General features: G+C 40.1%; 3 protein-coding genes across 8 annotated transcripts in view; 2 read left to right on the top strand and 1 right to left on the bottom strand.

The window, feature by feature from the left end:
• The first annotated feature begins 1,857 nt into the window (after positions 1–1,857).
• LOC139382895 (lymphatic vessel endothelial hyaluronic receptor 1b) lies at positions 1,858–6,532 on the top strand. The gene is made up of 6 exons (XM_071127155.1): positions 1,858–2,005; positions 2,472–2,637; positions 2,978–3,117; positions 3,280–3,717; positions 3,824–3,893; positions 4,555–6,532. The coding sequence occupies exons 1-6, from the start codon at positions 1,924–1,926 to the stop codon at positions 4,754–4,756; spliced, it is 1,098 nt and encodes a 365-aa protein (XP_070983256.1). The 5' UTR covers positions 1,858–1,923; the 3' UTR covers positions 4,757–6,532.
• Positions 6,533–10,258: 3,726 nt separating this feature from the next.
• On the top strand, positions 10,259–15,904 carry LOC139375312 (RNA 5'-phosphate and 3'-OH ligase 1). The gene is made up of 6 exons (XM_071116967.1): positions 10,259–10,612; positions 11,754–11,871; positions 12,013–12,225; positions 12,384–12,581; positions 12,686–12,855; positions 13,057–15,904. The coding sequence occupies exons 1-6, from the start codon at positions 10,523–10,525 to the stop codon at positions 13,243–13,245; spliced, it is 978 nt and encodes a 325-aa protein (XP_070973068.1). The 5' UTR covers positions 10,259–10,522; the 3' UTR covers positions 13,246–15,904.
• The window catches only part of LOC139375281 (centrosomal protein 290), a 77,504-nt gene continuing 75,069 nt past the window's right edge, over positions 14,989–17,423 (bottom strand). For all 6 annotated transcript variants that reach the window (XM_071116929.1, XM_071116904.1, XM_071116939.1 and 3 more), the window contains one exon: positions 14,989–17,323. In XM_071116929.1, the coding sequence (XP_070973030.1) occupies positions 17,135–17,323 (189 nt within the window). In that variant the 3' untranslated portion in view covers positions 14,989–17,134. The remainder of the gene's footprint in view (positions 17,324–17,423) is intronic.

The following is a 17,423-nucleotide window of genomic DNA, read 5'->3' as shown; positions in this document are numbered from 1 at the left end:
TAAAGCTCTGTGATGGAAGGTCACAATGTTGGGGATGATGACTTCCGAGTAACCCAAACTTACTTAGAACTAACCCAACTTCATTCTCTGCATCTATGCATGTCCACGATATTGTAACAAATAAACATTAGACAGTCCCATTGCCTAGATATTTCCTATAATGTACATGGTATGACGCTGATGGGATGATTTTATAATTTTGTGCAGTAGTATTTACTGACTGCCGGAAACAGTGCACAAATGTCTTATCTGATGAAAATAATGTCTTACTATTCTGTGAACAAAACACAACAGTGTATTCACTGATGACATTTGTATTTAAAGTTTTGCAAAAGGTGGTCTAAGATATGCAAGTCAGGTACAAAGCCAGAGGGGTACTCCAGGCCAAAATACCGTTGGTGGTACAGTAATTGAAAAAGGTTGGGAACCACTGCTATACACCAATCCAGTGTAAATTTCCACACAAAACTGTATCAGTGTGGCAACTGTTTTAAAGGATAGGATCCCCCCCTCCCCTCCAATCCTCAGTTTATGAACCGTGCATTACATCACAAGACTCAATACTAATATCCCATGCATTACGACCCGCTTCCGGTGTTTCCTATGGGACCTATCAAATGTGGTGTTTTGCCGTGGAAATCTACAGATCAGAAGATGAGACCATAAAATCTTTGACGCAGAGAAAATACGGGATTTTTTTGTGTGTGTGTGTGTTTATGTTGTTTATCAGGAAGATGGAGGCAGTGTGGCATCGTTTAGTAGTTTGATGAGTTGTTTTCATTCAACAATGGCTTTCCTCCTGTCTTCTTAATGACTCTCTTGATGTCATTATGGGAAGGGGAATTGGCAATTATTTTGTGTTGTGTGAGAGAAAAAAATTCTGATTCCGAACATCACTCGTTAACGTGTCCCATTCTTAAAACAGTTTCCGATCTCAAGCAGTAACCCGACAACGAAGCCACAACATCTTCCTCAGCCAAGCCCCCCTTTAAAAATCAATTGGTTGCACCCACTGACCCTCACTGGGTTATGTGAACACGCTGTAGCCTGTATTCTTTGATGTGAGTGCCTGGCACAGGTAGCCTACAGTTCCATGTTGATCTAAAGAGATGGGAAGAGCTTCCAATCACCAGGTCAAAAGGCAGCAGGGGGGACCCCTTGAGAATCAGTGCTATGTTGTGAAGAAGAGCCTCCTCCTCCACTTATAGATTGGCCTGTCACACCAACCATAACTCTGCTAGAACTAAGTGCTGGCGAAACAAAAACAGAAGTGGTTGAAAACCGGTCCTGTCGAAATGAGGAATGGGTCCTTGATTGTTTTCCTGTCTGGCAGATACTGTGGTCTAAATCAACCGCTACATATGATATTATGTGCATTTGTAGACAATGCATTGGCTGTTTGTTATGACATTTCATCACATCTCATGATGAATTCACCCTAGGTCAAATGCTCACATTCGCCCTCCTCCTGAACCCAAAATATATTCTACAAATAAAAGATGTTATTTCACAATCCATATGTTATTATGTAATAATAAAAACATATATGTGTGAGAGGTGAATCCAGAACAGGCTGTGCTCCAGAGCTGCCCCCATTTGGTTTTTAAAGGTTGTGTGGCCCCCGATTCAGGGGCTCCAAACAGATTTGGCCCCTCTTCCTGTTTCCTCTTTCCCAGTGTCGTTTCCTCTTTCCCAGTGTCCTTTCTGACTATGTCTCAAATGGTACCCTAATTCCCTTTAAAGAGCACTACTTTTGACTAGGGCCCATACATGTAAGGGGGCATTTTGGACACAACCTCTGTCGTCACCCCTGGAAGTGGACATTGTTTGGTGAAAGTTGCCCCGCTCACTCTCTTCATTCTGGTAGCATCTTCACTATAGTGCACCATTAAGAGTCTGATATTAAATCTTACCAGACAAACCATGGCAAGGGTCTGGCTCTTTTCTTGCCTTCTGTTCACCATGGCTGTGTATGCACTGACTTTTGAATTCAATCTCATTAAAGGTAAGGCACCTTTTTTGGTATGATGGGATTTTTAAAAATGTTAATGTATCAATATGAAAGAAGGGATGCTGCAAATGTTTAGAGTTTCATTGCATTGCTATGGGCCCGGGCAATACATATTTATAACCATTTTGATTACACTTCCCTGAAGCAATCAGATATAATGCTTTATTGTTTGTTATAAGCTAGCATGAGCACTCATAAGTCTTATGTGCTTATAAAATCATGTATTTCTATGTGGAATTTCTTTAATGGATGAAACATTAAGTCATTTAGGATTATTTTTAGATGATAGTAAGACATTATAACAAGTTATTCAAAGTCAACAACTTATGACAAGTCTTATAATGCATTACACATATATCTATTTAAATAAGAGTAATAATGTTGTTGTTTTTTTCAGTACTCTTGTGTGTAGTCTACTCTTATTGCAATACATTCCATCTTTTGGATTTGACTTGTGCAGTTTTCCCTGAGGTTGGCAGAAACTCTGGAGTGTCCATGGTGTCTTACGGGAATCAATATGCCCTGAACGCCTCTCAGGCTAGAGCCATGTGCCTCTTCCTGAACATCACCATAGCGACCTGGGAACAGGTCCATACTGCTCACCAACATGGACTGGAGACATGCGGGTATGCTGAACACTGTAGGGTGGAGTGGTGGCAGAAATGTCCCACTGGGTATGTCCCCTTTTAAGGGAGTGCAAATTGTGTATGTGTGCATATACAGGATCGTGGAGGTAATAGGCTTGTTAAATTACGTCGATAGTTCTACATGTTTAACCAAAATAGTAAAATATTTATTCATATAAATTCCAAGAAGTAACAATTCCTGTATTGTTAAAGATGGAGATCTGTACTGTACATCTCCTAGAGACATTTGACCAATACTTTTGTAAAAAGCACAGCACAAATAAAATATCTCTTTTAAATGTCCACTACAAAATAATCTCAGGTGTGGTCTTTCAAACAGATATGGCTGGATAGATGAACAGATTGCAGTTATCCCTCGCATTGTGAAGAGCATGAAATGTGGCAGGAATAACATTGGGTTAATAATATGGAGAGCACCGATAAACAAACCCTTTCATGTGTTTTGTTTCAATTTAACAGGTACATATAACTTGTATATATTTAATTATAATGCATGTTAAATTAACTAAAGCAAAGCAATGATCATAAACATGTTGCAATGAAAAATGCATTTGAAAAATAGTTTGAATGTGCTTTAATTTAGAAAATTGACTTGTTGATGCCTTCGCTCACCCCATGCAGATTTAGAGAATCCTTTGGATATCACAACACCTAAAGTCCAGACCACAACAAAAACTATGACCACTACAACAGTCTCAACATCAGCACCAACTACTACCAGAACTGTGAAAAACGGGGTCAAGACAACACCTAAAGTTCCAGCACCTAAATCAACAACACAAGTCTCAAGATTGGCCCCCACTACCACAACAACGACCACTTACCTGGTCCAGTCAACAACCAGCTTCATCTCCACTTCTCCTCCTCCCTCCCCATCCCCCTCCTCCCTCCCTAGTCCCACTTCCCTCTCTCACTTACTTCCCACATCATCTCGCTCTCTCCCCAGCTCTTTCTCTCCCTCATCTCCACCTCTCATCTCGTTTTTGTCTTTCACCTCTTCCTCCCTCGTTTCCTCTCCTTCTCAAAACACCTCCAACCACATCGAGAGCCCAGTCGGAGGTAGGTGGTAATCCTCAAATTGCTTTTTTTGTATTGTCAATTACATTTATGATCAGCTTCCATTTTAGATTGTTATAATATATTTGACACACCTTTATCCTTTCAGCAATATCTACGGCGCTCCTTGTCGTTCTACCCTTGCTGGCTGCGGCAGTAGCAGTGTGTTACTACAAAACGTGGGTCTTATGTTTATATTGCTGTGTACTTTGATCATAAGCATGTTATACATATTATACTATACGTTGATTATAAGGATTTTATACATGATTATACGTGAAGATATTTATAACTAACCAAAAATAGTTTATCTGTGTCGTTTACAGTGGAAGCAAATGAAGCATAGTATGCAGAACAAGCAGAGGTGGGCAAAGCCTAGCACGAGCTAGCGAGATCCTATTGACGCGTTGTAGCATGTATTTGCATATTTCCGTTACGGAACGTCTCCTCTGTGAAGTGCGCATGTGCACAAACTCAATTCGACCTTGCACTCCTTCTAAACAACGCCATTTTTAAAAACTTTGGCAAAGCGTCAAGTCTATAAAACTTAGTGAATTTTGTTCGTAACAGAGTGTAGTTTTGGGAAAAGAAAAATGTATTGAGACAGAAGTTTCATCGACGACCTAGTTCCATCATCTCCCACTACCCGTGACTGTACTTTTTCTCACTACCAAATTTGGTGGTGAGAAAATATACTAAACGGATGCTTCAGCTTTATACCCCCTTTGACATGTCTGGGTTGCATCTTCGGTCTGTGGTAAAAATTCACTAGAACTGTTAGTGTAACATGTTACCATTTGCTCTTCTTCTCTCCATGTTTCCTTTAAATTTACTTCAAAGGACCAGGGGTGTTTTCCCAATCCAATTCTGGCGCAGAGGACAGCACAACTTGAAGGATGACATAGAGACTGAGATGTGGAGACACACGGACAGTGAAATGGATCTGCAGGACCCACAACAGAGAGAAGGAGGAGAGGAGAATGGAGACAGGAAGTTCACCATCATCGTCAGTAATCCAGAGACCACAACAAATGGCCCTTAGTAGCAATACAGTGAGGCAAAAAAGTATTTCGTCAGCCACCAATTCTGCAAGTTCTCCCACTTAAAAAGATTAGAGAGGCCTGTAATTTTCATCATAGGTACACTTCAACTATGACAGACAAAATGAGAAAAAAAATCCAGAAAATCGCATTGTAGGATTTTTAATGAATTTATTTGCAAATTATGGTGGAAATAAGTATTTGGTCACCTACAAACAAGCAAGATTTCTGGCTCTCACAGACCTGTAACTTCTTTAAGAGGCTCCTCTGTCCTCCACTCGTTACCTGTATTAATGGCACCTGTTTGAACTTGATATCAGTATAAAAGACACCTGTCCACAACCTTAAACAGTCACACTCCAAACTCCACTATGGCCAAGATCAAAGAGCTGTCAAAGGACACCAGAAACAAAATTGTAGACCTGCACCAGGCTGGGAAGACTGAATCTGCAATAGGTAAGCAGCTTGGTTTGAAGAAATCAACAGTGGGAGCAATTATTAGGAAATGGAAGACATACAAGACCACTGATAATCTCCCTCGATCTGGGGCTCCACGCAAGATCTCACCCCGTGGAGTCAAAATTATCACAAGAACGGTGAGCAAAAATCCCAGAACCACACGGGGGGACCTAGTGAATGACCTGCAGAGAGCTGGGACCAAAGTAACAAAGCCTACCATTAGTAACACACTACGCCGCCAGGGACTCAAATCCTGCAGTGCCAGACGTGTCCCCCTACTTAAGCCAGTACATGTCCAGGCCCGTCTGAAGTTTGCTAGAGAGCATTTGGATGATCCAGAAGAAGATTGGGAGAATGTCAGATGAAACCAAAATATAACTTTTTGGTAAAAACTCAACTCGTCGTGTTTGGAGGACAAAGAATACTGAGTTGCACCCAAAGAACACCATACCTACTGTGAAGCATGGGGGTGGAAACATCATGCTTTGGGGCTGTTTCTCTGCAAAGGGACCAGGACGACTGATTTGTGTAAAGGAAAGAATGAATGGGGCCATGTATCGTGAGATTTTGAGTGAAAACCTCCTTCCATCAGCAAGGGCATTGAAGATGAAACGTGGCTGGGTCTTTCAGCATGACAATGATCCCAAACACACCGCCCGGGCAAAGAAGGAGTGGCTTCGTAAGAAGCATTTCAAGGCCCTGGAGTGGCCTAGCCAGTCTCTAGATCTCAACCCCATAGAAAATCTTTGGAGGGAGTTGAAGGTCCGTGTTGCCCAGCAACAGCCCCAAAACATCACTGCTCTAGAGGAGATCTGCATGGAGGAATGGGCCAAAATACCAGCAACAGTGTGTGAAAACCTTGTGAAGACTTACAGAAAACGTTTGACCTCTGTCATTGCCAACAAAGGGTATATAACAACGTATTGAGAAACTTTTGTTATTGACCAAATACTTATTTTCCACCATAATTTGCAAATAAATTAATTAAAAATCCTACAATGTGATTTTCTGGATTTTTTTTCTCATTTTGTCTGTCATAGTTGAAGTGTACCTATGATGAAAATAACAGGCCTCTCTCATCTTTTTAAGTGGGAGAACTTGCACTTGCACTGCCCCACTGTATATGGCCATGTTGAGGGGGATTTACAGTGCTGAAAAATACATTAGCTAAATATATTGTTGACTAACAGGAACTGCAGAAATAAGTATTAGGAACTGTAAAAATAATAGAGCTCTGCAGAGGTTTTTTTCAGATAATGTTTCTGATAATTCAATGTATTTTTTTGTTTTATAAATGATTGAACTAAAATATTTTCCTTTGCCTAGATTCACTGTCATCTATTTATTTCAGTTGTTTTTATTGATTTATTTGATTTTTCTGTCCAACTTGTATTTTTGTACAGTTTTAAGTCACATTTTGTTTTATGAGTTGCAGCAAATCTTCACTGTTGTTCAATCAAAAAATGAATGCTACAAAAATGTTGATTTATTGGGTAGGGTCTAGTGCGGTGGTTTCCAACCAGGGGTACTAGGACTCCTGGGGGTACTTGGCCTATCCACAGTGTGTTCTTGAGAGGACTCGAGACCATAGGCTTACTGGTACAATGCACATGAGGGGGTACTTCCGAGGAACTCAGGGCTGGTGGTACAGTCAAAAAAAATGCAGCTGGTGGTACAGTCAGGGGCATCACGCACCCCAAAAATCTGAGGGGGCACAAAGTACTTGAGGGTGGCTGGAGTTGGTTTGGGGGGCCTAGTTGGATAAATGTAGGTTTTTCAAACACCTGAAACAACTTTATACTGCAATCTTCAGAGCATGATGCTCAGTGATCGACTTGGACTGAAATAGGTTCTGGTACTCATTATTTATGTACCTTTATTTAACTAGGCAAGTCAGTTAAGAACAAATTCTTATTTACAATGACAGCCTAGGAACAGTGGGTTAACTGCCTTGTTCATTACATTAAAATTACATATTTTTACCTTGTAAGCTCAGGGATTTGATCTAGCAACCTTTTGATTACTGGCCCAACAATCTAACCACTAGGCTACCTGCCGCCCCAATTTTGGTTGCAGGTATGTTTGAGCCAATATTCTATAAGAGGAACAGGAGCTCAAGCAGTAGAACATTTGAGGTGCCGGTGAGCTCCTGCACTGATTATGCTTAATTATACACTGCTCAAAAAAATAAAGGGAACACTTAAACAACACAATGTAACTCCAAGTCAATAACACTTCTGTGAAATCAAACTGTCCACTTAGGAAGCAACACTGATTGACAATACATTGCCAGAGCCCTGCAAAATGACCTCCAGCTGGCCAAAAATGTGCATGTGTCTGCTCAAACGGTCAGAAACAGACTCCATGAGGGTGGTATGAGGGTCCGACGTCCACAGGTGGGGGTTGTGCTTACAGACCAACACCGTGCAGGACGTTTGGCATTTGCCAGAGAACACCAAGATTGGCAAATTCGCCACTGGCGCCCTGTGCTCTTCATAGATGAAAGCAGGTTCACACTGAGCACATGTGACAGACGTGACAGAGTCTGGAGACGCCGTGGAGAACGTTCTGCTGCCTGCAACATCCTCCAGCATGACCGGTTTGGCGGTGGGTCAGTCATGGTGTGGGGTGGCATTTCTTTGGGGGGCCGCACAGCCCTCCACAGCCCTCCATGTGCTCGCCAAAGGTAGCCTGACTGCCATTAGGTACCGAGATGAGATCCTCAGACCCCTTGTGAGACCATATGCTGGTGCGGTTGGCCCTGGGTTCCTCCTAATGCAAGACAATGCTAGACCTCATGTGGCTGGAGTGTGTCTGCAGTTCCTGCAAGAGGAAGGCATTGATGCTATGGACTGGCCCGCCCGTTCCCCAGATCTGAATCCAATTGAGCACATCTGGGACATCATGTCTCGCTCCATCCACCAAAGCCACGTTTCACCACAGACTGTCCAGGAGTTGGCGGATGCTTTAGTCCAGGTCTGGGAGGAGATCCCTCAGGAGACCATCCGCCACCTCATCAGGAGCATGCTCAGGCGTTGTAGGGAGGTTATACAGGCATGTGGAGGCCACATACACTACTGAACCTCATTTTGACTTGTTTTAAGGACATTACATCAAAGTTGGATCAGCCTCTAGTGTGGTTTTCCACTTTAATTTTGAGTGTGACTCCAAATCCAGACCTCCATGGGTTGATAAATTTGATTTCCATTGATCATTTTTGTGTGATTTTGTTGTCAGCACATTCAACTATGTAAAGAAAAAAGTATTTAATAAGAATATTTCATTCATTCAGATCTAGGATGTGTTATTTTAGTGTTCCCTTTATTTTTTTGAGCAGTGTATGTCAAAAAAAAAAAAATATTTTAATTTTTCTGCATATCTAAGCATACATCTTGAGCTGTCTGTATCCTCCTGACTGGTACAGAAACTACATAAAATCTGTGTAACAGAAAGGAATATGAGTCTTATTCAGTACATTTAGTTATTGCATGCTTTTCTAAAGTCTACCAACCTTGCCAGTAGGCATGCCAGCTAAGATAGTTAGACAAGCTAGTGAATCTAACTTAATTGATAGCTTGAAATGGCTTCTTGGTAGCTAACATTAGTTATGAGGTTGGGAGATTGGGAACCTAAATTGGCTTTCATAAAATTGCAAGGTGACTATAGCAGTATTACAGAGAAAGAAAACAAAAAAATTATAATTGTAAATTATTATTGTTACAGGACAAATCTAAGGGGGCATGTCTCCCTGTGCCCCCTATGGGCATGATGCCTCTGCGTTCAGTAACCTAAAAAGGTTGGGAACCACTGGCCTAGAGAATACGTTTTCGGTTGGTGGAGACTGTTCCCTTACAAATAAATATTGCAGTCAGTGCAGTATAACTACAGTTAGAGTGCAGTATACTGTAACTGCAGTTTGCTGAAAATACTGCATACTGCATCCAAAAGTACACTGCAGTTATTCTACAATTACTGCATCCAAAATACCACAGTTGACTGCAGATTCTGCACTCTTACTGCAGTTTCAAAACGGCAATCTTTTTTTGTAAGGGTTGCGTTTCACTTCCATCTACTGGCAGGAGAGGCTTCTTTAATGAGTAAAGCCAGTGTGTCTATGTATGAGGATGACTCAACACTATACATGTCAGCTACAACAGCGACTGAAATGACTGCAACACTTAACTAAGAGCTGCAGTTAGTTTCAGAGTGGGTGGCAAGGAATAAGTTAGACCTAAATATTTCTAAAACTAAAAGCATTGTATTTGGGATAAATCATTCACTAAACCATAAACCTCAACTAAATATTGTAATAAATCATGTGGAAATTGAGCAAGTTGTAGTGACCAAACTGCTTGGAGTAACACTAGATTGTAAACTGTCACAGTCAAAACATATTGATACAACAGTAGCTAAAATGGGGAGAAGTCTGTCCATAATAAAGCGCTACTCTACCTTCTTAACAGCACTATCAACAAGGCAGGTCCTACGGGCTCTAGTTTTGTCACACCTGGACTATTGTTCAGTCATGTGGTCAGGTGCAACAAAAAGGGACTAAGGAAAATTGCAATTGGCTCAGAACAGGGCAGCATGGCTGGTCCTTGGATGTATACAGAGAGCTAATATGAATAATATTAATAATATGCATGTCAGTCTCTCCTGGCTCAAAGTGGAGGAGAGATTGACTTCATCACTACTTGTATGTACATGTTGAATGCACCGAGTTGTAGCTGTCTGTTTGAACTACTGGCACACAGCTCAGATTCCCATGCATACGCCACAAGAGGTCTCTTCACAGTCCCCAAGTCCAGATCAGACTATGGGAGGCGCACAGTACTACATAGAGCCATGACTACATGGAACTCTATTCCACATCAAGTAACTGAAGCAAGCAGTAAAATTTGATTAGAAAAGCAGAAAAGCAGATACAAATACACCTTATGGAACAGCAGGGACTGTGAAGCAGCAACACAAACATAGGTACAGACACATGCATACACACATTATCACATACACACATGTACACGTGGATTTTGTACTATTAGATATGTGGTACCGGTGGAGAAGAGACATTGTGAATGTATTGTAATGTAATATATAAACTGCCTTAATTTTACTGGACCGCAGGAAGAGTAGCAGCAGCTAATGGGGATCCATAATAAATACAAGACGGTGTTCGTACTGTCGAGTTTGGCTTTGCGCATGCTCAATAATATCTAGTGGTTACTATACCCGGAAAATAACGAGTTCGAGGCAGAAAATTACTTCTCTCTTTGATCTGAATTATTCCGTATTAACGGAAGTCTGCCATAATGCGACGTTTCGGTTCTGTGCAGCAAAAGATATCTTGTGTGTTTTTGACTGAGGTGAAAGAGGAACAATCCAGAAAACGCGAATGTCAAGTGAGTATGAATTACTGCAGATAGCAGCTAACGTTAGATCGCTAACATGCGTTGCTAACTAGTTAGGTAAAATAACAGGTAAAATAACTCAAATTAACAGTTAGAATATATCCTAAATACTACTGTATACATTAATGGTTGTGTAGATTAATGTTGTATTTGTTTTCCTAATAGCTACGTTTTGTAATGATTCTTACTCTGCACAACAGTTAGGTGGATACTAAGCTAATGCTAACTAGCTAATACGTCAACACAGCAGCAGTTTATTGGTTAGTGATGCAGTCTGATGTTACCCCATTGAATGAAAACCAGAGCCATGTTTAGTACGAAAACGTGGAACGTTGCAGATAGAAATGCCATGACTAAAGCTGACGTGATTTAATATTATATATACCAAAGAGATGTTTGCTCTAGCTACATCATACATTTATATCAACGTTGTCCTGCTGAACGCGGCCCATTTGAGCTCTTGAAATGTGTCCAATGTAAGGGTGATTTCACCATCTTCTCTCTTTTGTGGCACCGATATGAGGAGTTATGGCAGGGGAAACGGTGTTACAGAATAAACGGCTATTTATTCTGTTACCAATTATATTTACATGTTCATAGTATCTTCTGATTACAATTATTCTCTCATCTTTTAACTAAATGCAATCTATTAACCTCCAAAACGTAAGTCAGTATATCTAGCGGTCTGATAACACATTCTGATAGAATGGCTTGTCTTGCACAAGGTAAAAACCCAGAGTGGATTGTTAGAAAAAGATCTTGGTAACTTTCTAAACATAGCAATATGAAGGCAAGGAGAACTCAAATCACAAAATAGGTGAAAGGAACTGGCAAGAGTTGAGTCCTCATTCAAAGGCAAGGGAAGTGTGAATACAAAGAGAACAGTTATTTTCCTTTTTTACCCCAGAGTTAGAGGAATATATGTGAAAACACCATAAGATGCACATATCTTTATGTATATTCTATGACAACAAACACATTTCAATTGATATTGCATAATACAACAAAATATGACCATAGTTTTTAGGTTATGATTGATATACTGCTAAAAAAAGACAGTCAGTTGCACCTACTATGCAGGAAATCTTCGCCGTAATGATATGTCCCTCTTCGTTATCTTTTTTTCTAACAGCAATTTCAGGTTGTAGCCACTGAAAATGTGAACCCTATAGCACTGGAATCGAATATTGACTGTGCACTTGCCACAGAAAAGCTGGATGGCACTTGCTGCTATGTTTCAATTTATAAAGGTGAGCGTTGAACTGCATAAATGAACACTGCATAAATTAACATTGCAGTCCACACACCTGGGCCTTTATGCCCTCGTTATGGAAAAAATGAAGCTCCCTCAATGAAATGTCTACACTGTAAATGGTTTCTTTCTTTTCCAGGGCAATCATACCTCTGGGCTCGACTAGATCGGAAGCCCACCAAGCAGGCAGACAAGAGGTTCAAGAAGCATCAGTATTCCCACAAAAGTTACAAAGGTTTCACGTGGAATGTGAAAGAAGACTTTAAGACGGTTCCAGAGTCTTGGGTCCCGGCACACAGAGTTCAGCACCACAATGGACAGCCTGTACCAGATGACCACGGACACATCCCAGGTGGGACACTATATATGGACACACTCCTCGAGCTGGTTTCCCGGACACTGATTAACTAAAAGGCCTGTCACTCGCTTTTCACTATTTTATATTTACAAACGGTATGTCCTTTATATGGAAACTAAAATACTGATTGTACTTTTTCAATGTATGTTTAGGTTGGGTTCCAGTGGAGAAAGACAACAAGCAGTACTGTTGGCACTCGTCTGTTGTGGACTATGATGCTGGTGTAGCGCTGGTTCTGAGGCCCAGTGCTGAGAATGAAGACCTGCTAGAGATCACCATGGTACCACTGGCTGATCTCCTGGAGCAAACCCTGGAGCTTATTGGAACCAACGTCAATGGGAACCCATATGGTAAATGTGACATACAGTCCAAGTCCTCCACTGTACATGTATACATGCACTTCTGAACGTGGCCTTTTAGCAAGATCATCTAAATATTGTGTCGTTTCTGACAGGGTTGGGAAGTAAAAAGCAGCCTGTCCACGTCCTGGTTGCCCATGGGAGTGTACACATCAGGAACCCTCCCCCGGTGGACTACCAGCAGTTGTGTTCCTGGTTCCAGGACAGCCAGGAGGGCCGTGTTGAGGGCATCGTCTGGCACTGTAATGACGGGACACTGGTCAAGGTAAGCGCTCTAGAACCCATCAGAGGCTCCTATTATGCAATTAAATTGAGACTTGGACTGTGGTATGTCTTCAGATTTTCTTTGTTAGTTTTCTTTCATCACATCATAATGAAATTATGAAAAGTGTGTTATTTTGTTACCTCCAGGTCAGAAGCTTTGACATTTAAGTGGTAAAACCAGTGTTTGTTTGTTTGGCTGTAGCTCCATCGTCATCACCTGGGGCTGAGATGGCCGGATGGCGACACCATCCTGAACGCTCGGCCTGTGGTCGTCCACGTCGACGGGACCATACGAGAGTATGACATCACCAGCAAGGACTTGTTTACATCTCTATCCCAGTTAAACGGACATCGCTTCAGCAGACTGCAGGACATCCAGTTTGACCCTTAACCTTTATTTAACCAGGAAGTCCTATTTAGATCAGAAGACCTTTATCCCTAAATCCACCAGGATCTGCCCGGAGTCTTAAGAAACATTCCTGTTTGTAATAATCCATGAGTCAGTGGGGTCGGTCAGGCTCACTTGGGGTAATAATGTCTCATAGTGATTATGTGAAGGTCTATGTCCTTAGAGTTGGAAATGTGAGATAGCAGTGCAGCAATGGCAGCTTTCTGTGTTATCACTTTCATTCATCCCTCCATCCCATTCATTTTCCCCATAGGGATTTTACCCTATGACAGACAATGTCAGTATACAACAAGTTATTGCTCACGTATACCCTGTAATCATATAGCATTAGAAAGCTTAGATTCACAGCTATCCATCAGATACATTCTCGCAATGTTCAGGTCAACAGAACTTTGACCTCTATGGTACATATTAGATGGACCTGTATAAATTGCTTTAAAAAGGAAATCCGGATACATTTAAAACTTTGTTTAACAAGTCATGAAATTACATTTCAAATGATATATAATATTACCTACTTTGAATGCGCTAGCTACAACTATTGTAAAAATAAAATCACCCATATTGTGCCGTTGACATTAGAACGTTTTAAGCTTAACCATTGAATTACATGTAATGGGGCAGCTACGCTTTTGGATTGTAACTTCGGTGATAGGAACACCACATTTCACACGCTCAGCTAAAACAGGGTTTAAAAAATATTTGTAGATACAGGGCCACTACAGCATTAACCTCACTGAAGCCTTTTTCCAATATGGCCGCCAAACAACTCAATTGGGTGTTATCGGATACATTTTGCATTACCATACCTGTATGGAATATAATTGTATTAGAATACATCTTGATTTAGACTAACTATGTGTAATGGTTTGCTGCTCTCATCATCCAGATATTAGGTTAAAACGTATTGGCATTCCTATGGAATTGTACATTGTAATGTATGCAGTCCTCTGTTAATGAAAACAGTTAATATAATTTTCATCAGCTCACATCCATGTCTATTCACATGTACATATCCATGTTTGAAGATTAAATATAGCAATTACTGATCATAACAGTGTCTTGGGCATATTCTAACCACAATTATGTCAAGTCATTTAACATTGTTATATGTTATAGCACACCTGGCTAATTTGGTTGTGTATTCTACATCACTAAGAACATTTCAAGATATTATTGGGAATAATATCATTTTTTCATACAGGTATGGTAATGCAACATTTATCCAATAAGACCCTTATTAGTTGTTTGGCGGCCATGTTGGGGGAAAAAATTATGTGGGGTTCATGCGTGAATCCTGTGATGGTCCTGAACACTCTAAGAACGCAGAGAACGCTACCATTGCTGTACTACTATCACACATTTTCTAACTCGAGGGACAGACCTTAAAAAGAAATCACTGAGATGTCGTCACCACAAGAGAGCCTGACGGCCCAGATTTAGGGGCCTTGCTCCAGGACTGTAAGCTTCCATACTGTATTACCATTAGTATGGTTGAACCAGACTAAATAGTGGGGTCACCAGTGAAACAATGGTGAGTGCCGTGTTCAATCTGGTTTAACCTGGCTATATGTCTTCCAATATGAACGAACCTGCCCAATAAAAAGCCTGTAAATATATTGAATATGTGTAGCCTAAGTATCATGTAAATGTACATATATTTTGACCAAATATCTATTTCAAAAGCTATTCCAAATAGTTTTTGCCCTTAAATTAAAAGCACAGTTTGGCCACTGATGTACACATATGCACATTAAATCTGCTTTATTGATAGAAGTAACGCAATAGAAAACGTATCAAACACAACCTAGCCAACATACTGTGCCTTCAGAAAGTATTCACACCCCTTAACGTTTTACACATTTTGTTGTGTTGCAGCCTGAATTGAACATTTATTAAATTGAGATTTTGTGTCACTGGCCTATACAATACCTCAATGTCCAAGTGGAATTATGTTTTTAAATTAAAAAAGAAAAGCTGAAATGTCTTAAGTCAAGTATTCAACCACTTTGTTATGGAAAAAAATGTAATGTTTTCAAAAGTTGAATAGATTTTTTTTTATAACATGATTTTTGATTTACTGCCTCATCTCGGTACCCCACAGGTATAATTATCTGTAATGTCCCTTAGTTGAGAAGTTAATTTAATTTTTAAAATATTTTATTTGTCCCTTTTCTCTCCTCCAAAACAAAACAAACGTATGCACATACAAACAGTAACCAAATCTCTTCTGCCCAGACATGCATGCTCACACCCCCATTCCCAGTGCCTGCATCATCACTTGCCACCTGGGCCTAAATTGCACCAATTTGTTCTTCTCAGTCACCCATGCTATTTCAATTATAGATAATTAGATTTGTCCATTGTGTCAATGATGGCGGATTGATTTACTTCCAAGTTTTTAATAAAAAATTAGAAAATAATCGTCCAGCACATTGTGTATCTCACAATACCCCCATATGGCATGTCTTGAAATATGCAGACAGATGTAATTAAAGCAAGTTTAAGTTGTAATATTTCTGACAGCTAACTTTCTAGCACCCCCCAGCAATGACATTGAACAGTGAATTTCAAACACAGATTCAACCGGGGAAAAAAAGGCACCTATTGATGGGTAAAAAATAAAAAAGCAGACGTTGAATATCCCTTTGAGCATGGTGAAGTTATTAATTACACTTTGGATGGTGTATCAATACACCCAGTCACTACAAAGATACAGGGATCCTTCCTAACTAAGTTGCCAGAGAGGAAGGAAACCTGCTCAGGGATTTCACCATGACTTTAAAACAGTTGTGATAGGAGAAAATTGAGGATGGATCAACAACATTGTAGTTACTCCACAATACTAACCCAAATGACAGAGTGAAAAGAAGAAAGCCTGTACAGAATAAAAATATTCCAAAACATGCAAAACCTGTTCGTAATAAGGCACTAAAGTAAAACTGCAAAATAAATGTGGCAAAGAAATGAACTTTATGTCCTGTATACAAAGCTTTGTGGGCAAATCCAACACATCACTGAGTACCACTCTATATTTTCAAGCATGGTGGTGGCTGCATCATGTTATGGGTACGCTTGTCATTGGCAAGGCCTAGGGAGTTTCTTAGGATAAAAATAAACAGAATAGAGCTAAGCACATGCAGAATCCTAGAGGAAACCCTGGTTCAGTCTGCTTTCCAACACACTGGGAGACAAATTCACCTTTCAGCAGGACAATCTAAAACACAAGGCTAAATTTACATTGGAGTTGCTTATCAAGGCATTGAATGTTCCTGAGTGGCCTAGTTACATTTTTGACTTAAATCAGCTTGAAAATGTATGGCAAGACTTGAAATTGTCTATAGCAATGATCAACAACCAACTTGACAGAGTTTGAAGAATTGTAAAAACAATAATGTGCAAATATTGTACAATCCAGGTGTGCAGAGCTCTTAGAGAAGTACGCAGAAAAACTCACAGCTGTAATCACTGCCAAAGGTGATTCTAACATGTATTGATTGATTGACTCAGGGGTGTGAATCCTTATGCAAATTAGATATATGTACTTCATTTTCAATACATTTCTAAAAACATGTTTTCACTTTGTCATTATGGTGAATTGTGTGTAGATGGATCAACATAAATAAAATACATTCAGGCTGTAACACAACAAAATGTGGAATAAGGGGTATGAATATTTTCTGAAGGCACTGTATACAAATGTACAAAACTGTTTGACATGTAAAATCCCTGCTACATTGTCTGAACAAAACTGCCTTAGGAGGAGAAACACAATTACATTCATCTTCTAGACGACATTCACATTAAAACCATATAAATACTATATATTTAAGACATTTAATGGTTTAAAAGGCACAATATCCATCCTGTGTTAGCTGATGGACACATCAGGGATATCTGCAGCTGCTACACCAAACTGTTCACACACTTTCTTCAGTTGCTCCTCCAGAACAATGTTCTTCTTCACCTCCAGATTGTAATTAAACTTCAGATCCTCAATCTCCTCAAAGAATGTCGGGTCAAAGTTCTCCAGTTCCATCTTCATCTTTTTTACTTCGGCCTGGAATCGGGAAGGTAATCAAAAATATGTTCACAGAGGAATAGATAAAATTTGTTTTAATGTTTTTACTTTTCTACACTCAAAACAACCCAAATAGATG

The sequence above is a fragment of the Oncorhynchus clarkii genome, chromosome 2 (assembly GCF_045791955.1).
Source record: "Oncorhynchus clarkii lewisi isolate Uvic-CL-2024 chromosome 2, UVic_Ocla_1.0, whole genome shotgun sequence".
Lineage (NCBI taxonomy): Eukaryota > Metazoa > Chordata > Actinopteri > Salmoniformes > Salmonidae > Oncorhynchus > Oncorhynchus clarkii.
This window is presented reverse-complemented; position numbering and strand designations above follow the sequence as displayed.